The following is a 23,168-nucleotide window of genomic DNA, read 5'->3' as shown; positions in this document are numbered from 1 at the left end:
GTAGTTACATTAATGTAGCCTTTGTTACAATTAAGCAGTTCACATAACTAATGAAATATACTATTTATTTCAATAATTTTTACTTTTACTTTGCTCCCTATAGAGTTATCTACTTGTTTGATTTGTCTGGAGATAGCAGTGATTGATAACTTTCAACATTTTTCTTTTGTCTTTATTTAAATCTATATTACCATGAGATTTATTAATGACATCTCCAAAAATGAATATTTCTCTTGAAGCAATAATGAGTGCAAATGCCTAAAACTGAATACTTTTGCTTCCTGTAAGCAAATTAGAATACAAGGAAGAAGCTGACGCTTAGAAATTTTAGACTAAATGAGAGTTGGATCCACAAAGAATAAACTGATATTAACACTTTTGACTGCAGATTGCTCATTCACTGCATCTTTAAATATCACAAATGTCATTATTTCATCTGTGGATATATATCTGAGTTTCAAAGGGACAGCTCACAGACTCAAAATGAGTTACATCTGGAAGGAGGAGTTAGATGTCCACAAAATGGTTTATGTGAAACTTTCTAGTTTGGTAGATATTACACAAGTACAGTATAATTTGGAGCAGAAACTATGCATGCATCTTCCAAGAAATTTTCCAAGGAAACTGTCTCAACCTTCTTATTTTACCTCAAATTAATTGCTCTACTGATCAGGATAATGCTCTTGGACACCATCTCTGTTTCTTAGCATAACTAAGACTTTGTAGGACATATTCTAGAATTGAACTGTAATACTTAGTTTAACATTTAGCAGTTACAAATTCTGAAAATAAATACCAATAAAGGTAATTACCAATAGAGAGGTAACAGAGATTTTAACAAGTTCTAGAGTTATTATACTTAGCATTATATATCCTGCATATATTAAATGCAACATCTGATGTTATTTTGAACCTGATGGATCAAAAACCTAAAATCATAAGATTTTTTTCAGTAAATGATTACAAGGCTACTAATTTCTTAAAGCTATGAAAACCCACATAAAACCATATATTTAAAAGGTCTTCATTGTTTAATTTGTTCAGATTTCAATTTTAAATGGAATAAAATAGTTAAGAAAATCCCTCTAGAGAACAGTGTGCAAAAGTTCACATGGAATATTTTATTTCTTTTTCTGGGCAGCTTCCATCTTTTTCTACTAGTTTCTGCTGAAGCACAATACTCTTTGTACTGTAGCCTCTGGCAATAAACCTCTTAACTGTCACCAAAAGCTCCAATACATGATCTTTACTATCCCCATCAATCTTCTTTATTCTAATGAGCTGGATAGATGGGAAGTCTGTTCTTAAATAGCTAGTGATCAAGTCATCAGCATGCAGTTGTTGTTTGCCATATTCCTGGGGGACTGGGGGTTATCACTTTATTATACTTCTGTCATCGTCATATACACAATTCACATGTGTTACTAGAAGCAGAAAAATGTGCAACTTAATCTATTTTGCTGGAATAATACTTGCTCTACTATAAATTTCTCATCAATATCAATAAAACTCTACAGCAGTTGAAATTCTTGTCTATCCTTTTGCTGATGTAACGTGTTTTTTAAATTATATCTCTGTTCTGCAGGGGGTCTTTGCAATTCTTTCTTCCTTAAAACACTGACTACTTTTCTAGGTCACACACATTTCTTTATGAATAGGAAGATTCAGGTGATATTGCACTAGATAATATTTTGTGCATGTCTTCAGCTGACACGGCATTAATTTGAAGATACAGCAAATAATCAAGAGCTAAAACTGGAAAATTGCCTCACATAAAAGAAGTTGCATTCTATGTTTGGTATCAGCAGTTACAACATCTGTCATAATCTTAATACCAGTGATTTCTCTTTCCTCAGCTTTCTTTTGTGATAAATGTATGCAGAAAACATCATATTCCTTAATATTCAGCCCAGGAGAGATATTGGTATTCCGGTGACACCAATCCTGACCCCAGTAACAAAAACAGACTTAGCTTACCAGGCAAAGGCTCCTGATCTGCATAGAGAGCTGGCAGTTCCACACATTTGTCTTCATTAGGGTTGAACAAGCAGTCAAAAGCTAAATACATCTCTTCCTTTGTGCCTGTGTGCTTCATATGCAGTAAATCTAAGTGCCACGGCTGTTTTAGCTCGCTATGTGGGCCAGTTACCTGAACTTTGTATAGTGAGCCAATATCTGACAGTTCATCCTATGCAAGAAAAAGAGAAGATGAATGGATCTGTTTCTAGTTGTGCCAGTGCATACATAGTCGACAGCTCTATGTAACAGTTGAAGAAACTTTAATAGGTGAAGAAGTGGAGCAGGTTTATAACAATTATTATTTTTCTCTTTTCTAATCGTTTTATTTCCTTTGCTCTCACTTGCAAATAGTTCCAGTTTCATACTAGTTCTTCATACTTAGCATAGATTCTTTAGCACAGGAAAATTTCCTAAGGACTATTCATTTTTTATCCTGTTTATAACCTAACTTAGTGTACTTAGTTTCTCTTCCATTAAAGAATAAATTAAAAAAAAAAAAAAAAAAAAAAAAGCCAATTAGTTCTTCAGTGTAATCATTAACTGTTCTTTACATGATTAGCAGGAATAAGAACCAGGAACAGTTTCTTTACTCATAACTCCAAGGCTGCTTTCTGATGAAACTCAGAATCAAAAGAAACTTCATTCATTCCTTGGGCTTTGTGCCAGGACTCTTTTCATCCCTATTTTCCTGCTATCTCCTTTTGCTGTCACTCAATCCTTAAGAAACCTCTTCTAGGACATAGCTTCACAGACACACTTCCATGTTGTAAAGCTGGCTTAGAAACTTCCACAGCCTTGTCTGTCCACTTCTCCTTGTTCACGTAGTCCTGCCATATAGCTGTTTTTACAAATGAAGGAGGAACTGATCAAGGTCAAATTTAAGCTAATAAACTAGCTGAGGATAATGCAACCACTTTTCTCATAGGGATCAATAATTTCCTCAAAACCCCAAAGACCAACAGTAAGATGGAACAAGAATCACAAGAAATGAACAAGTAATTGTCATGATTCCCTTGAATATTCTCCTACTTTTCTGCGCTTCATGATAAGGGATTTCTTAAGACAGAGGAGGGGTCTGAAGCATTTGCCTTCAGGTCAGTTCCAAATTCTGCTGTATTCGTCATTCAGAGAAAGCAAAATTGGAAACGCATAAAAGTACTACAGCACTGATAGCGAGCAAGGAATTGTAGTTGTAAGAGGGAAGAGCCATGGGAGTAGAAGCAGGGCACCTTTCAATAAACTAAATTTCATTCACTCATCCGATTAAAAGCCTCTTAATATTTCAATTGATAAGTAACTGGAGAAACTAAAAACAAAGAATAAAGGAGTAAACTTAGGGAGTAAAAGGAGCTAATCAAGGGAGAAAAGAAAGTGATAAAGATAAGCAGAAATAAAAGTGGAAGAAAACAGTGGAAGAAAACGCAATTATCCTGGAAAAAAACATGGTGGCAGAGATGAACAAATTAAATTAAATAGAAAATTAGCTCTGTAAGTTTTATCTCATTTATGTTTCTTCCTTCTCCATCCTCTGCCTACAAATCTCTATAGTATCCCACAAATTGTATGTTTACAAATTACTTACTTTTGTGAGATCAACAAGAACTGTAAATCACTACCTGCAGTCTGGTATATCTTGTGATATGCACCTAGGGACCAATTTGCTTATTTAAACGTTCTCAGAATAAAACCCTGGGAGAAGGTTCACTCCTGCTCATTCAAAAGCTGCAGCTTAAGTGATAGCCTTACCGCCTACAAAGGAAAAACATTGTAATCCATGCCAAACTACACAGAGAACTTAAAAATCAATTTAGTAGTTTAGTTAAAGAAACAATTTATCATATCAGAATGAAGAGCGTTATCAGGTACGTGATTCTTAGATTTATTTTTTTTTTTCCAATAGATAAAGATTGAAGTACTTTGATTTGAATTTCTTTTCCTGTAACTTGAAGTGGCAACTTCTTATGATTCTGGTTGCCAAAGAAGATGAAAGAGAGGTGTAATGGATCCTCTTCATTGCTCCAGTCAGATCCAGTGATGTCCATTATCCAGAGACCAGATGACTGCATAATGACTTTAGGCAGTTTAGGACGAGAAATCAATCTTCTACCTTTAAAAATGATCAAAGAGAAAGAGAAAAGACGACACTATGACAGACTGGCATAATATAACAGGACCACAGCCTTTACAATACAAAAGCAAGCTCTATTTGCAGGTTATGTTGTATCTATGGCAACAGTTCACTAAGAATAACACATCAATACTTTTATTATTTTTTTTTTTGCCAAGAATTTAACAGCTAAATGTTCCTTCTGTGTTTAAATTTTAGTTTCACAGGTATTTTCTTAATAAAATGTTCTCTTTCTTGTCATGTTTGGAAGAAATTACTAGGAGAGCATCTAGTCACCTTTTAGAGGTCTAATCAAATGTTCTTAAAAAAAAAAAAATGTTACTAAAACCACTTTATCATTCAGAAGCACCAGACACACCTGTAGCCTGTAGACATCTAATATAAAATTAATAACAATGAACTTCACATGACACTATATCATATTAAGCTATATTATATGGTATAATAGTGTGAGACTGACATACAGTAAACGCAAAAATATTTGCCAGATCCTCAGTAAATCAATATGACCTTCTCCTCTTTTTCTCCATTAATTGCCACTATCTTTCATTTCCATTTGGATTTGAACAATTTGTGGTTTGGGTATGAGTATATATAAACAAAGCACAGCAGAATTGTATTTCTTTGCACAATGGAATAATACCACAGGTGAGTTAATACACAGATTGACTAAAGTAACTTTTCTCTGGATTTCAAATTAGATCCTAACCAACCCAAAAAGTAGTGCATAAGACTTAAGCTATTTATCCCCATAAGGCATACATTTCAAACTCTTTACCTGCTTTAAATCTTTTGCTGTAATATGATAAATTTTAATTTAGATGGTGAGAGTTTTATACACAGCATATTTACAGGATGGAATTTTATTAACTTTGACATTACCAGATGTGATATTGTTATAATAACCAAATCAAACTGAAAATTCACATTTTCAATTTAAAAAATCACTTTAGAGACCTGCAGCCAAATTCAAAAGATGCAGAGAGCCAGGCCAGATTACAGAAGAGCTTACCAACTGTAAATATCTCACAAACAGTCTCACATAATCCCAGATGAGTATCAAGCCAGTTCCAGCATGGAAAGACCCACTCATTGTCTGAGTCTTGTGATTCCCTGACTGTTATCATCTTGAGGTACATTCCAGCCCCATATCCTTGCCCATCATGTCCTATGATCACTTTTTGCAAATGACTCAGAGAAACAGCTTCCACCAAAAATGAATCCACCTGCAAAGAAAATTGAAAATAATAAGACATCTTGGACCTGAATGTGCTTGAACTCAAGGGAAAACAACTTGGATTCAGCAGAGGTTATATGTTTGTCTGTTTTGTATGGGGGGGTTATTTTGGTAACGTTCAACATAACATCTCCCCTCTGAATCTAAGAAAGCATACACTAATTATATCTAACCTTACATCCCACATTCATAATTAACGATGTATTGTAACTTCATCTGATCTTTGGAAAATACATATTTTGTCAATCATTTTACATTTAAAATACATATACATCAACATTTTGGCAGGCTAAAAGTTATGACAGTTTTGGTTATAATCAAATTATTTTCAGGGCACTTCCAGTATCAAAAGTATAATATAAATTTAGATTTTAAGGATCATTTAGAGTTTACTTATGTTAACAGTCCTAAAGAAAATGTAATCTAAACGTTTTGTTGTCTTTTTGTTTTTCTTACAAAATGAAAATTACTGCAGTAACAGAAAACTGAAAGATTAAGCAAGACAACATATAGAGAGTTGAGTAAAAGACCATAAACAGGAACTGAAGCTGAATGGAGAAGATGGAATAAGAAAAAAGGCATCAGGGGATGAAAAACAGGATAAATGCGAAACAAAACAGGTTTTCTGTACACAGTCCAGCCTAGGGTCAGGTGGATTTGATTGCAGCTTCTAATGGTCAGCAAGGTTATGAATAACTGGAGTTTAAACAACATCTAGAATTATAATTAACACCATCATCCCAAAAAGCATTGACTTAAGAGCAGGAACTTACTAAACCAGATGTAAGGGCAATTAAAAAGAAGATAATTGCAAATTGATCTCTAAAAAAGTGTAGTACTTTCAAAAGTCCTCTATGTTGCTTGTGCTACTTTTAAAATAAAAATATTGGACAAGTAGCTTTTCTGTTACTAACATTAAAATTACCTTTGCATGACAAAAATACCAATTTTCTTTTTAACAATAGTCAGGACTTGACAACCAGATTGTAAGTGAAAAACATTATTTTTTTTAATTAATACATTTTAGGAAATAAATCAGAGAATGAAGGTAAAATAACATAACTGTTGTAGAGTGCTATTTCTGTACATAGCCATAGCCCTGATATATTGCAAAAAATTATTTTTAGAAATTCTCTCAGTTTATATTGAATCCAGCTTTTCCTCACCCTATCAAGTCATTCCACAGAAATCTAAGACTCTCTAGAAGCAAAATTGTTATGTGCATTTTCTTCTTTGCTCTTGTCCAAAGTCACTGAGTAAACTCAAGTTAGTGTTTAATGTGGAGCTGAGATTACAGAAAGCACTGAACTCGTAAGTCTCACAGCAATTTCCTTTTAACTATTTTTCTATCCATACTTTTTAATTCTTTGCTACTCATGCTGTCCTAAATTTGGAATAGAATAACTACGAAGTGTGATCACAGTTTGTCCTCAGGAATCTGCTTTGTGTTTGCTCATACAGCACTGGAAATGTGCTTGTCCAGAAAGGAAATAACACTGACACTGGTCTGCTGTGAATAGTTGGATAATAAATTCTATTTCCATCTGGTGGCCTTTCACAAAGGAGTGACAGCATTTGTGGGTGACACCAAGCCGAGTGGTGCAGTTGATACAATAAGAAGGAAATGATGCTATCTGGAAGGACTAGGACAAGCTTGAGAAATGTGCCCACGTGAATGTACTGAGGTTCAACAAGGCTAAGATGTTGCACCCAGGTCAGGACAATCCCAGATATGTGTACAGACTGGGAGAAGAACTCATTGAAAGTAGCCCTGCAAAGAAGAATTTTGAAGTCTTGTCAGATGAAAAGCTCAACATGAACCTGCAGTGTTCGCTTACAGACCAGAAGGCCAACTACATCCTGGGCTGATCCAAAAAGTGAGGGGGGGTTGGCAGCAGGAAGAGTGAGGTGATTATCTCCTTCTGGGCCCTTGTGAGGCCCCAGATGGTGTACTGAGACCAGACCTGGGGTCTCCAGCACAAGAAAGACGTGGAATTGATGTAGCAGATGATCAAAGGACTGAAGAACCTCTTCTATGAAGAAAGGCTGAAGGAAGTGTGCTTGTTCAGCCTGGAGAAGAGAAGGCTCCAGGAAGACCTCAGTGCAGCCTTCCATATTTAAAGGGAGATTATAAACAGGAAGGAGACTAACTTGAGCAGGCATTAAGGGATGCAGTGGAGTCAGTGGTAAGTCCTGAACATGTAAGACAGCATTTTTGTGCCATTACCTTATTCCTTTGGAATTTCCTTTCTGTTGTTAAAGGTGTATGAAGAGTTCTTACACCTGTGTCACCTCTTTTGCCATAAAGGGTGATATAAACGTTTGCAAAGGTTTCTGCTCCCCAGCGGTCACCAGTATGTACAGAGACAACGTATTTATGGACTGTACAACAAAAAAAAAAAAGTACAAATGAAACACTTGACTTACAAAAGTGTTCTTAAAGAAAAATATCAGTATATATTGTTTAGTAAGACTACTGTTTGTTTTCACTTCTGGAACTGCCAAAAAATCTCCTGTATAGTGATTAAAATGGGTTACTCTTTGTGAATGTGATCTCTTCAAGCAAAATGTAATGAAGTCTTTCCATTACTTCCTTAGAAATCCAGTGAAATTGGATTCAGGCAACTTAGAATTCTGCAACTTAGACTTACTAATATTCAGACAAATTCTGTCTAAATCTATTTTACCACTCAAGTCTTGAAAAGTAAGAAGTCATCTGAGGCTTTTTTCACTGTTAAAAACTACATAATCTTTGCAGTAGTTAATAATCATCACAGGTCAAAGAATAAACTGCTATGTAAAGTTTATTCAAATTAGGCCGCAGATACTGATGTAGCATAACCTCTTGAGGCATGATATGAGATATAAGTATAAAAATTTATCAAATGCACATATTAATGTAAGGTGCATGACAGCAACAGCAAAACGTTTTTGCCTCTGTAGTGCTCCTGTATAAACACATTTTCTTATTTCAATTGATACAGCTAGAATGGATTTTCGTCTGAGAAATATTACTGAGTTGCAGATGTATTCATACTTCAACAAAGCGAATAACCAAAATTTTTCAAATGTCATTTTTAACGTACTGTCCTCCTGAGCTAGCATTCAACTAACTTAATGCCATGGTTTCTTTTAAGGTTGTGAAAAGGCTTGAGATATTCAGGAACTAGAATTTCTGGAACTTCAGTTTTGAAAAGCAGTCATGTCTCATATTACTTTCATCTCATGTGTAACTTCCAACTTTTCCGAACAAATGCAGTGCTTCTGCAGGCCTTCACACTCCAAGAGCATTTCTGAATATTCTCTGAAACTCTCAGTATGTCAGAAAAAGTGCCTTAGGGGAAAACAATACAAAACTTTTTTGTACAATGCAATTTTTCCCATTAGTAACTGAACTTATTATAAACCAAGTTATTCAATAGCAAATCTACAATAGATCGTTTCCATAGCTTTGAACGTGTGCTTTAACTTTAAAAAGTATAATTATTTTCTTCAGTTTTGTACACAGAATCATGCAGAAGATTTAGCAACCGTGAGCCCAATCTGTGACTTAACTGGAAAATTAAAATTTCTTAAATGGTCAACATTTTTGCAGTGTATGTATGAAGACTTGGCAATGATCCACTGAAGGTATCAAATGCTCAACAAATGTTATATTCTATATGTGACATTTATTTATTTTCAAAACGTTTGCAGTGTTCATATCTGCTCAGTGTTTTCACCTGGTAAAGTTTTCTGGTCCTCACTGACTACAGGGAATTCTTTCACCAGCTCCTTGTCTTCTCTGCTAAGAGACAGCCAGCAGTTGCAGTCAAAGGTCAACTCTTGTTTTGTATGTAGCTCTTCTAAGTGGAAAGACTTCAAGTGCCAACCCTCAAAGCCTGGCACATCATCACAGTTGACCCGAATCTTATACACATCTCCCACATCTCCAGTCTCAACCTGCAAAAAACATCAAGAGGAAGAGCATACTGTCAGGACTGCTTCACTCACAGCAATTTTCTCATCAACGTGGAATCCTTTAACTTAACATTAACCAATGGAGAAACTGCGTCAGAGCGTAGGATGAGAGTAATAAGGGAATCTCTCCTTCTCTTCTCCATGGATGAGACTGCCTCCTTTATTTTATTCTATTTTCTTTTCATTAATGTATAATACTTAAACACTATGGTGAGTTGAGATTAAAATTAGTATCATGTACGCATTCAAGCTCATAAAGCAAATGTAACGTGTTAGGATATGACCCTACTGGATAAGGAGACTGTTAACTTACAATTAAAGTTTCTAATATCAGAAGTCACATTAGGTATTAAAATTAATGATAATTATCACAAGCTGAGAACATTTTAACTGAATTCTCACTTGCGAAACGATTGGATTTAAAACATGAAATTATTTCATAAGCACTTCTGAGGAAAAGAGGGATATTTCTGCATAAACTTAAATCATGAATCATGCAGAAATAAAACTGTAGAACACCACAGCCATTGCTCCTATACAACCTGTGGGAAAACCAATATCTGGTTGCGGACTCTGGGTTTCTGTGAGATATGTTTAAACCATCCAAAATAGCACTATGGGAATTGGGATTTGCAAACTGCATTGAATGATCTAATGATCTGTATGATATTAGCAGTTGTACAGTAAGACTTTTTAGCCCCAGGAAGTAAAGTGCTGCAGATTTTCACCAGGCAACTGCAAGAAAGACATGGTAGAAAATGAATTTCAAGTAAAAAGACAGAACTATTCTAAAAAGGCATTTATTTATTTATTTATTTATTTTAAAGGGATCAAAACTGAACTTGTAGCCTTGTTCTTCCTTTCTACTGCATTTTATTCTCCCAGACCAGTTACAATCTAAACTTTGGTGACTATTGCCAGGAAGTAAGTTCTTTATGCATTCAGTAGAATTTATGCATCACAGTAGAATTAAGAGTTAGCCTTATGCAACTGTGCTATGGAACCACCAGCCAACTGATCCCTAATACGCAGCACGGAGCTCTTAACAGCTTAATTAATTCTGCTACTCAGCATAGCTCTGTTCTTGACAGTTCGTCACTGCTGACCCACCTTTCTTAAAGCTAGTTCATCTGATTTTGCCCACTGGAGACACACATGTAGGGAAATATTAGTTACATTATTCTTATTAGGGAAGAACAGTTAAAAGGCGTGGTTTTGTCTTTCTAGGAGAGCATTGGCCACCTTCATTAATAAATGTGATGAATAGAAAAAATGGTAAAATAGCAGTGTATGAAGAGGAACAGTTAATTAAAAAGAAATAGCAACCTGCCAAAATCATTTTACAGAAGCTTGAACTGTTTATGAAGTTGAACTTAAGAAATGTGGTAAAGAATTGCACTTGAAAACTTAAAAGATCCCTTCCAATCTCAATTTCTTAATGCAAGCATCATAAGATTTTCCTATGTAACCCCAAAAGGTGAAGATTCGAGGCACTGTTCTGTAAGGACCAGTAGCACAACTCTGCGATGGTCCAGCATCCCCAGAGCTGCAAGGAATCTCGCAGCTCTCAACCTCCACAGCATGCACAATAGCCACCACAGCAGTAATTTTGCATCAAAAAGGGCACCAGATTTGTCCTCTCTCAGAGCCTGGCTTGCCCTGTTTGCCAGTATGCTGTCGTACATACAGAATTTAGGGACATCCTTTGCTGATATGTACATGTGAGGAGTTATGCATAATGGATTTACCACATCTTTACATCCTGTCTTGATCTCTGTCATTGCTCCAGAAACAGGGAAATATGTGGGCAGAATATTTTATCAAGAGTTTTTCAATCATGCTATGTATGCTGCAGATGATATCATTAGCTATGGCATGGCAAGTGGCCTAATTCCTCTTAAAATATGCGTTCATCTCTTATTAAACCTAATTGGTACTATCTAGGATTATCAAGATGACAGTGCACAGCTTCTTCACCCATCTAAACTGTGGTCCCTTCACAGGCAACAAAATTATTGCTTTTGCTCTTTCAGAATCAGACTGATTCGTAAAATGATTGTCTGCAGATTTTCTTTCTTGCAGATGGATCTCATGACTGTATCATATAGCTACTCTAAATGCCACACACCACTCCATGTGTTTGAATCAGAAAGCACTAGCAGTCATAATGTCCATGATCATCTGTTAAGACAAAAATCATCAAATATTTTCAACTGAACTTATTAGGTATTCCTCCTCTTTTCACATTTATTTGTTAGAGATTTTTTTCCATGGCTACACTACCCTTTCTGTTTTGCTCCATCATTTTCAGATCATTGTTATTATATCATAATAATCATGGTCCTTTTCTGAGCAATTTAATATGGTCAGTTTCCCTTTGGAATATGATATACTATCTTTGATCCCATAATTGGCTTTTCTTCCCATCAATGCCTATTACTTGATGCAAAATGACCTTCAGTGCAGAGACAGAAAGAGAATCCATCACAAAGTATATCTCAATGAATTTCCTCTTTGTGAGTTGGCCAAATGTTTGCAAGAGGACATTAACCTCATTTTTATTCATGATTAAAATTTCCTAATTAATTTATCCACATTTATTCCTTCTGGACAGTTTTACACAATACTCACTACTTGAAATCTGAGCTGAGTTGAATGTGATTTGTCATATACTAAACAGCAGTGGTTTTCCATTGCATTTTTGAAGGAGAATAGTTCTTACAATCAGGAGGATGCCTTTGGAAAGCCACTGGGGATTTAAAGCTCTCAGAGAAAGTTAATTGATGAAAATGATTATTAAATTTCATAATATTTTAAAACTTTTCCTTTTTGAATCAAACAATGCTTGTTCACAGTCATAATTCCTAAAGTAATTAAAGTTATGTAAAATTTACTGTTTGGGTGCACATTTAAATTAAATTCTTTATTGCTACTCTATAAAAAAAAAAAAAAAAAGTAATAATAATTTAAAAAAAAAAAAAAAGAAAAAGAAAAGAAAAGAGAAGAAAAAGAAAAATCTGTGCACAAATGATTCTAGTTATAGTTAGTATAGTATGTTGTCAAAGCACCCTAAATTCAGCTGAATAGTTTTCTGTCAGAAACTCCAGAAGTCCTGCTACTGGTTGTCTAGAGCATCATCCCACACTGTGAAGAAAACACAACATATTGCATTATGTGATCTAAAATTTTCTATCGTCCTCATTCTCATTAAACAAAAACACATTGCACATTCATTGTGTATTTATGAACAGTCCTCCTTGCAGAGCTTTCTGCTTACAGCACTGTCACTCATCCCATACTGCATGTGCAAGTGCTTTGGAGAATTACTGAATAGTTTTAAGGATCCAAATCCCATGATCTGTCAGTCAGTGTAACTTTGCATTTTATGATTACCTGTATAATAGAAAGTGCAGAGTACAGCAGCACTCTCCAAAGGCATGCTCTGATGCACTCGCTCTGTAAGCAACCACGTATCATGCTGAGGACTGGGGGAAATATATATATACACACTTCACAGACTTTTTCATTCCATTAGAGATCAACAAGTGATTTCTGTCAACACTGGAATATCAAGGAAAGTAAAAATCTGGGTTTCTACTGTCAATTTACTTACATTTTGCCAATTATTTTTTGATACACTTGTTCACTGCAGCTGGCAAGGTTTCTTGCCAAGCTATGTGTCTTCAGTGCCAGAACGTCCAAACAATTCAATAACATAGACAAACTCACTTATTTCTCAATCAATTCATTATAACTACTTTGTTCTATTTAAATTTATTCTTATTTAAGCAGATAACCCATGCTTCCGCTGCTATCTGAAGTCACAGAAACTCAACAACTGCACAAACTACCATGCTGCTATTTTATCTCTTTTAACAAATTATTCTTTGCTCCTGCTACATGCAATTAAACTACACCTGTTCTTTCACAGGAGCTGGGATGAAAAATTTTGGATCAAATAATCATTCTGAATACGATACACATCTGTGCATATATTTGTATGAGAGCACCTGGAAAATCAGGAATTTACATGCCTTCCTGTCCTCTGCGTGCAGTAAATGAATCTCTGAAATCAAAATTATGCCTATTGTTTCAAAACAAGCATGAGCTGCTTATAGCACATAACCTGTTGTTCTTCTCACTGCACTAAGGACATTTCTCTAAGACCAGGTTCCTGGGGAGGTTGAAAAGTTCGTTTACTGCTGCTTGTTGGAAAAATGAATTCACAGCTTGTCCTCCTGGAAATATCATGCTCATGCCTCCTGCTTGCTGTTACAGTGGGAGAACATGAGCAAAGCTTCTGAAAGCGTTAGTAAGAACAAAGGAAAGGAGAGGAAAAAGAAACTGGATTTATTAGCTGAAAAACATGGAGAAGATATTTATGAAGATATCTAAATACCTGGATACATCACACCTGCTACTTTGACTTCCTTAGAATGCCACAAAAACTGGAAAACACTGTAAGCAACGTGAAAAAGAGAAATTTTCAATTCCAATAAACAATGCTCAAACACTTTCATACAAAGCAACAAAATCAGGGCATAAATAGCTAAGGGAAATATACAGACACAAACCCAAAGCCAATCCAAAGTATGATGAAGCATTTAGAAAGACATTAGATTGGAATTCCAGCATGATAGACATGGTGTTATGGTACCAAAAATAGAAGAGTAGTAGGGACAATCAGAACAGTCGCATAACAATACCGGTTTCTCCTGGCACGGCACTCAGTCAGTGAAATTAGGCAATCTTAACAAGCACTACATGCATTTTGGGAAATTACTGACAAGTTGAATGCAGCAGAGATCTGCTTTATGCAGTGATGCTTTCCAAAACTCAGCCAGCTGGTGGGGTACCTCCATAGATAGAATGCTTCTATTGACCTTCAGTCTGCACCAATAACTCATGAAGCTTCTTTTGTTGTTCGGTGAATTTCTTGCTTTCTGATAAGCAATAGCTTTCTTGTCTTTAACAAGTGCTATTTATCTTTTCATTTACTCTCGGCAAAATTTCTACATTGCTTTAGCTTGTTATTTAAATTCAAAAAAATCAGCTTGGATCTGCTCATTCGGAAGAAGCCTTCACAACATTTTCTAAATGTAGCTTTGTCATTGTTTTCAGAATGTTTATTGCAGCCATTGAAAAGCATTTCTGAGCTTTCTAAAACTGCCATGAATTGCAAGCTAGTTCTCTCATCTGGCTAACTAGAAGCTGTACTTCAGGCCAATGAACAGAATTTACAATGATACAGCCTAGCAAGCCAGGACATAATTTGAACATTAAAAAGATCCTCAGCTGAATGCTCTCAAAGCAGCAGGATGTATGTGAGGTATACAGGTAGTCAGGACTGTGCTGATGTTGATTTTAATAGTGAACATGTATATGCTGTTGCCTCAGTGTTCATTGCGCTTTGGTATGCTGTGATTATCCAGGAAAACTCACTGCCTGGTGGCCTGAAAGACAGAGGCATTTGGGAGGAGAGTGGAGACTTTTTTATGAAGACTTAAATGAAGGAAAAAAAAAGCCACTTAGATCCTCTGGGAACAACATATAATCCTTCTTTCTCAAATAATTGCATATTGGTTTTGTATAAACTGGAACTCAGGATTCTTTAGAGAATTAAAAACAAAGCAACACACAAGATGAGCTGCTGAATGCTATAAATTACATGAAAGGGACCATTTATCTCCCTGATAAATACTGAAAATTCAAAGAGAATACTGCACCTGCCTGTTATTGAACAGGTCCAGAAGCAGAAGATGACCAAAGATGTAAAGTCACATAATTCCATCTTTAGCAATAAATATGTTATATGTAGCAACCAAGCTAGCATTCCATAAATATATATCTTTGTGCTGGAGAGGAATGTCATTATAAATATAGTACTATAGTAATATGGAAAGTTGTACTGTATAAATATATTATGACTTACAATGAATTCATCTGTTGCTCTGGGTAGAAAACATACATGTCCTGGGTCTTGTGGTGAAAGCAGTAGTTCATCACTTTTGCCCTTTGAGCCATAAATCACAAGGGTCCTTTTGCAATCCTGTGGCTCTGGGGAATCTCCATCTGTTTTCACCTGCACTCTCCATTGTTGTGCTAAACAACATAGAAATGGCAAATTTTTAGTATCAGTGGAAGAGAGAAATGAAAGCCTTTGTTATTATTATAACAAATAATTTTAAGATAACCATTATAAAAATAGATAGGCATGCCTTCTCTTGAAGATAATTATAAGTTAAATAAGACTTTACAAAAAAAAAACCAACAGTACAAATAGGTATGCAAGCAGAACGAAATCCAAAGAAAGCAAGTAAATAAATCTTTGGGTAGGTTTTTGCATTCCTTATGACAAATTAATTGTTTAAATTGCAGTAACTCATTTATCAAGTTTGGGTACTTAAAGTGTTCATATGAAATTTTATGTGATTTATTTGCAAGAACTGCTGGCTAATACACAGCCACTCAAATAGTGAAAATTAAACAACTTTCATAACCTAATTGATCATGTTCAGTGTGCTCATGTCAGATCAGATCATTCATTAGCGCTGAACTCAAAATCTAGGGAATTCTGAAATGTTTTCACTGACATCAACTCATGGATGAGGCTTTCAGGCATTCTTTTTGATAGATTACATTAATAGCAACGTTTGAAAGTCTAGAATGCAACACAGAAGCTACAGAAAACTATTTATTGTTTGCCTGGTTGATTGATCCTGCACGGCAAAGGGAACTTAACAGCGGAAGGAAATCAAAACTCCATGTTTAGACTGTGGCTAACACTGTGATAATAAGATAATTTGCCAGTGAGATAAAAGAGAACTATTTCATGACTACGTGTAAGCCTACATTGCAATGTGCTGACAAAATAACTCATAGAATAGTTCTGAAATAAATTGTATGTATGTGATTCTCTTTCTTATAGCATTATGTGTTTGGTTTTCTTTATACCTTTTGTTTTCCTCCACATGTCTGGAGGTGACGACTGAGTGAAAACTTTCTCTGGCTTTTTTGACTTAGGATTTTTCCCTTGATTTTTACTTTGTCTTCTTTAGCTAAAGCTGCTTTCCCCCTTGCTATAGAAGCTTTTTTTCTCATTTCATCTGACTGCTTCCTGCCTCTTCTGAGCTCAGCTACAAAACAGCAGGCAAATACACATCTTGCAGTCAGTCTGCTGAGTAAAACAGTAGCTGAAAGGGTCCTTCCATTTGAACTCTTTTTTTGAGGTCAATTCCAAGAATGAGTCAGATATAGTATTATAGAAGACACAGACTTTGCCTAATGAGGAACGTTTGTTGTTTGATATATATGCCAGCTTTGAATTTTATCTCTTTGTGCCAGGTTGGCATGTGGTACCCTTCAGGGTGTCACACTTGGTGAAGTCAAGCATCGTTTGAGCTTCTGCTGTTCCTGAGCACTCTCTGTTTATGAGCAGATCCAATTTTTGCAAAGACTCCCAACATAGCCCTGAACATCACATCCACTCATGTCTCATTTTGAAGGATTTCCCTGGAACATGGCAGAAGGGAAATTAAGATAATTTTGCATTAATGTTTTTCAAGAGAGCCTTCTCCTTTCTTTTCTCTTCTGCTTTAGGAGAAAGCAAGTCCTAAGTGAAAAGAAAGGAAAGACACATACCTGTTCCTGCTTTAAGAGGCAGCATGCACAGAGAAGGTATTTCAGGCAAGGTGATTTATTGTAACTAATATCCATGATTGTGTTCTTAATTATTATTTAAGAAGTAAGGCTGAGACACCAGCTGGGAGTTTTCCAGGAAATAAATCACTAGTTAATAGATTTAAAGCCTCTTAGCATCTGTGACTGCTTGCACTCCTACATTTGCTTTGAGTGCTTCTACAGCTTGGTAACAGAGCTAACCCAGACTGACTACATTTTCTCAGTTCAGAAAATTCATTTAACCTGCTCATACCAGAGTAAGAAAAAAGTTTTCTGTATATTATATTCTCTAGATGGAGACTGATAAGGATGGGTACACCAGACAGGAGGTTGACTGCAAACACATACTGGGTTCAATGACTTCTATATCTCTTTCCAGGAAATACTAAACTCTTCAGTAACTTCTGAAAATAAGATATCTGAGCATGTCACACAAAAAAGGTAACTTTTCCCCGATACCACTGAACAGCATTAGCTTCCTTTCAAATTGATTAGTTCTCCATTGTATTATTTTACTTTCAGCTTATGTGCAAATCCATAGCCCTTTTCTTTGAGATACCAATATGAAATTGCTAAAATGAGTAGTGGATTGGAAAAAAACTCCAAATTTTTCTTTTTTGGAATAATATGAGCAAAGATCTCATTTCATGTTATACAGATGAATCTAAAGATACATCAGAAGCATTTGTAGACTTCAAAAAAATTATATGGGATCAATAATAATTATATCTTCCCAAAAATTCTTTTAACCACTAGTTTGGATCCTGTAAAATTATTTCAATAAAATTGTGAAAACCAAACCTGTAGTGATTTCTGCACACAACAAACTGGGCAAAATAAAAATATAAAGACAACATTTATTATACAACTCAGAAAATTGGACAAATAAGGTTACTTCTGCTTTAGAAATATTGAAAATGTATGTATTGTTAGACGATTGCTACCATTATTCTTAGAGCATGTTACTGCGTTCTTTCTTTCTCAAGTGAAGCAGGACAAATCTGCTTGTAATTTAGGAATTCTGTGTTTATTCTTACTCCATTAGCATAAACCTGAAAAGTAGGGAATAATTACAAAACAAAGAAACTCGTGGGAAAATTTACTCCCTATTTTCTGTTTTCTTATGAATTTTCTGAGTACTTTAATACCAACAGCCCTTCCTAACATGAAAAAATCTAACCTAGAAGTATTTGTTAACTGCACTGTGTTCAGTGATGCTGAATGGTTTGTTGCATTTTATACACTAATCACAAAAGATCACAATAACACAGAGCACCGTGCAAACCACGCTACAGGAACTCAGCACATTTTAGCTGACTGTAGGATAAACAACACTGGGTTATACAATGTTCGTAGTTTTGCTTTGGGAGAATTTTTTACTAGTCTTATAATGACAGTCTACTTATTTTGAAGCAGAAAAATAAGAAGGCAGCAGTAAAATTTTCCCACAATGCAGGAAATTTCTAGAGAGTGATGAGAAGATTCATTATCTCTCAAAATAATTTCATTTGAGAGCTGAAAGCAGCTATACATCTTCTCTACCAGTGTGATCTCTTTTTTTTCTCTTGCCTCAAACACACATGAGGAAGTCACCAGAAACAAATAAATCTTTTCTTCTACCTGATTTGTCTTGATAATCTACATATGTACAAATGTTGCTTTTTGATATGTGCTTTCTGTGTCTCATCAAAATCCATTGCCACCAGCAGCGTTCACAGGAATCTGGAATAAATGCTTCATTAAAGCTGGTATAATGGGAGCCTGGGTGAAAAAGAACTGGCCAGCAGTGACAACTTTCAAACTCTCTTCCTTGACTAGGTAGTAATTAGCTTATTAACCTTCTTCAAAGGGAATGAGATTTCTGACCTTCAGAGTGACTTATTAAGTCTTTGATTTTGTAACCTTTGCTTTGACCTGACCTAAGACTATCGATTATGTTTCTGGGAACCACCAAACAACACTGGATTGTGCCAATCAATTTTTTGTAACTTTGCTTGAAACCCACTTACAGAGGGCAGCTTACACACTGTATGATGACAGGAATGAATAAAACGTTTGGCTTCTGAGCATTAACACTGCTACTTGCCTCCTATTAAGGAAATGTATTTTATATGGAATATTTGCACTTGCACTGTGAGTGGGACTGCTTATCACTTCTATATTCTCTGCAATATGAGGTCATCAGTGCTCCAGATGCTTGAATCTGATGCAATTGCTTTCTCTTCCAAGACTGCATCTCCAGAATTTTCTCAAATCAGTACTAGTACTGTACATGCAGAACTGAATACAAGACAGCTCTTCAAACCTCTCATGTTTGCTATCATCCTAAAAACCTCATTCTTTTCACTCGCAATACCTATTAGGAAAAAAACAATTTAAAAGTGAACTATACTGAGATCTGCCTTGCTCATCATCTCTTTGACATAACACACAATCTTTCATTTATCTCAGTTCCTCACTGAAATGATCTTCAAGGTAAAGAAAAATGACTAAGAAGAAGCTCAAGTTACGCTGATGCAAAGCTAATTAGCAGAAGACCCTCTAAAAATGTTCTTCTTTGCATCTTCATTATTCAGAACCTCTGATTTCATTCTAATAAACCAGCACACATCCTCTAGGTCCTCCTGGACATCTTAACAGTGTGACATTTCCCAAACTAATTAAGAATAACCTCCTTATAATCAATATTGTGCCTTATTGTTACTAACATGCACAAACTCTCAGCAGTCTTTTCATCTGTCTGCTTTTTTAAAAAGCAAAGATATGCTGGAAAAAACTTAAATTCATACTAAAATATAGTCTATTTTATGAACATAAGATGAAATAAATGTTATGGATGCATTTCAAAAACGTGTGTTGAGTGTAACATAGAATCCAACTCCAAATTGTCTTGTGACAATCAAATCTCTCTATGGGAAAATCTTTATTTACCTGAGTTAATCAGTCTCCTTTTAACTCTTTTTAAAAGAGTTGCCGTGGAACAACAAAAGTGTTGGCTAAAGTGTTTGATTGAATGTAAATGATTATATTTTCTCTGAAGCTGTAACTAGATGGAGAGATCAGCACTAATGCTACAGAAGGCAAGCCATTGCTTTCAGAACTAAATGTAAACATTACTTTGTTTACTCTAGTTTCTCCCATAATCAGACACAGCTATATAGAATACACACTTACAGTTAAATGTTGATAAGAAAATTTGTATTCTGTTTCTTTTTTCTGGTGTGAGAGAAACACAGGGATTGTATCTCATGTTCCAAACACTTGGAAGGTCTTAACACATTACAGAGATGAGACTGTTTTTGTAAGTATATCAACAGACAACTAGGTAGGTAGTTTTTTATTAAAATCTATGTAATAATCCAAGCAGATTTAGTCAACTACTTCTTTCTTTGCTTAAACATTTGGAGTTTAATTTTATTTATTTATGGCTACTTTAAGAGTACCCTGATCAACATTGACCTGAAAATGCTTGCACAATCACTTCACAAGATATTTTTCAACAAAGTGATGCTTGCTAGTTGGACCCCTACGTATGTTTTACATGACAGTGGCACTGGGATATACAAAATAACACTAGATTCTTTTCCCAGAGAAGTTCTTGTCTGATTTCAGGACAGAATAGTAGAAATGTGAAGAAAACCAAAATGGTTTACGAGCAGCATATTTTCATCAATTACTTATAAAGAGTTTGTCATTGCTGTAGATCACTGTTAGCCAATTTGTATTCTTTTACTCTCACAGTTGATAGTTTACTTACACGATGAGGTCACTTTCTCATATATTTGGTACTTACTAATGATTTGGAGATTGAATTCAAATAGCGAAGACAAAGTTGTAGAAAACAACTCTTACCATTAAGGAATGCCTTCTCTGGATTGCCAGCTTCTAAAATAATAGCAGAAAAAATCCATGTAAGCAAGCTTAATTATCACTTTTCTTCATATGTTATGATTGTATTCAAAAAGGATCTTCATTAATAACTAGGAAGTAAATAACACTCTATAACAAAAAAGATAATCTGTAACAAAACACTCACTTTCAGCAGTTAGCTCCTTCACAGTTTTCCCATCATCTTGATATTCATCTAACCACCTTTCATTGTATAGACAAAAAGAATGAGATTAATAACAACTATCAGTATTGATGATTATCAGCAAGCAATCAGACAATTACCTTCGCTCCCTTCTCTATCAAATTATGCCTTTAAAATACCTCCTTAATTTTCTTGTATACCTTCATCAGAGTTAACATTATTTGTTTTGGGAGAATCTATTTTACTCTGCTCCCAGCAAAAAATTGGATATGTCAAGATAGTTTGATGAAGCAATATAGCACCTTGGAATGAAATACACTATATGACATAATAAGTATTTTCAGGATCAGACATTGAATTGTACATTCAAGTACAACCTGCAGTGGTCAGTTAGATTCATGGTACTTAAAATGATATATAAAACCAGGACAGGAAGTTCATAGAACTTCTATAGATATGCAGCAATGAACTGAATTTGTCTTTTATCTTTCCTTTTCTTTGATACAGATGAATTTAAGGAGCTGTCCTGTAAAATTATTTACCCTCAAAAACTCATCCATACTCTTTCAGTTGTCATTCATATAATAACACTTTGCAGCCATTAACATCTTATTTTTTTAAAATAAAAAAGTATGTGCTCATTATCATTTTCTATTCTATTGGGTCCATATAGATGTGGCCTTCGTTTAAACCCAAAAATCCACAATATATTTCACTTCTAGTATGTAACAAAAATATGTAATTATATGTAATGCATTAAGTCTAGACTCCACTGTATTTCAACTATGGTTGCAATAAATAACTCAATTAACTTCTGTAAACTCTTTCCACATTCACTCCTAAGAAGGGAAAAAAAAAATCCACTAGCATTTTATAAAAATAGAAAGCAGGTTTTGACACTTTGGCAGCACACTTACATTGCACAAGCAATGACATTCCTTTAGTTCTCTATTTAATAATCTTAATTATTTTTTTCTAAGAGCGTATTGATTCCCTTTTGACACAGCAATTTTATACAGCTCTGATGTGCTCATTAAGAGAAGTCTTAGAAAAACTCCCTGACATAAAGGAAACAGTTGCCTCATTTTACTCTCCTTCCAATAGCCATCTTCAATGCATACCAAAAGACATACTAAGACAAGAACCTGATCATCAGAATAATACTCAACAGGAGAAAATGGTTATTAGCTAATAATTTCTAGGAACTTTGCAAACAGAAACTGTTGCTTTGTGGTACTATTTTGTAAACAGGTAGCATTCTTAAAGAGGCATCTGTATTGAACTGCTAAAGACTTTCACAACTATAATGTACAGTTCCCAAAATAACATGGAAATCACTTCAGCAATGTAGCCTAAACTCACAAGTTCTGGAAACCACGTATGTCAGGAATAGCTAAATTTAAATTATAATTCTTCACGTGATTTCTATTGTATTAAATATACAAATGCAGAGGTAACACTCATTCTTACTTTTGTATACTGATCTATTTAATATTTTTTTCTATTTTAGTCATGTGATTCAACATGCTGATAGCAGCTAAGAGTTCAAGTTGCAGTTGGCTCAGGTAATAACATATTTAGAAGAACAGACTATTAAGTAATTGTTAGAACTAAGAGTCAGGCATTTTCCAATCTTGCACATGACAGCAAAATTCTAGTTATACACAGAAATAGAGATTTATTAAATGAAAGGAAATATTTTACCTCTTTTCTAGGAGGAAAGTTAAAGTCTTTCTAAAGATTTGTGGGATGCATGCAAGGTTTTAAGCAACCAAGGGAGATGCACTGACCAAAATCAATACATCTAAATCTTTTCACATAATAGTTTTTATAAAGGCAAGAACTGAAACTTCAGTTATTTTCATGTGGTCTCTGTATAATTGAAATAAAGGAAATATTAATGCACCTTTTTGCTTGTTTGGGGCTTCTTTGCATTAGTGAATTCTTTGCATTCTCCTTCCCCTACCAATCCAGCAAACTTCGGCTTCACCAGCAAAATTTTGCATCCCTAGTCCTTTGAGAAACTCTAGGGCATTGCTCATATATCTAGGCTGTGTGCATGTGCCTGCTCTGAAGAATTTTTCCCCAGGTTGCCAAGAGAATAATGAACT

The 23,168-nt window shown here is 35.0% G+C and overlaps 1 protein-coding gene across 1 annotated transcript in view; it reads right to left on the bottom strand.

The window, feature by feature from the left end:
• The window catches only part of RP1 (RP1 axonemal microtubule associated), a 203,495-nt gene that overhangs the window by 61,629 nt on the left and 118,698 nt on the right, over positions 1-23,168 (bottom strand). Inside the window, exons 32-39 of the mRNA XM_090137594.1 lie at positions 21,061-21,116; positions 20,877-20,909; positions 15,277-15,446; positions 9,107-9,326; positions 7,612-7,766; positions 5,160-5,373; positions 3,936-4,126; positions 1,978-2,188 (exon numbers count right to left, since the gene is read on the bottom strand). Of these exons, the coding sequence (XP_089993720.1) occupies positions 1,978-2,188; positions 3,936-4,126; positions 5,160-5,373; positions 7,612-7,766; positions 9,107-9,326; positions 15,277-15,446; positions 20,877-20,909; positions 21,061-21,116 (1,250 nt within the window). The remainder of the gene's footprint in view (positions 1-1,977; positions 2,189-3,935; positions 4,127-5,159; positions 5,374-7,611; positions 7,767-9,106; positions 9,327-15,276; positions 15,447-20,876; positions 20,910-21,060; positions 21,117-23,168) is intronic.

The sequence above is a fragment of the Phasianus colchicus genome, chromosome 3, assembly GCF_987193195.1.
Source record: "Phasianus colchicus chromosome 3, bPhaCol1.hap1.1, whole genome shotgun sequence".
Taxonomy (NCBI): domain Eukaryota; kingdom Metazoa; phylum Chordata; class Aves; order Galliformes; family Phasianidae; genus Phasianus; species Phasianus colchicus.
The sequence above is the reverse complement of the archived record's forward strand: the minus strand, read 5'-3'. Positions and strand labels throughout refer to the sequence as shown.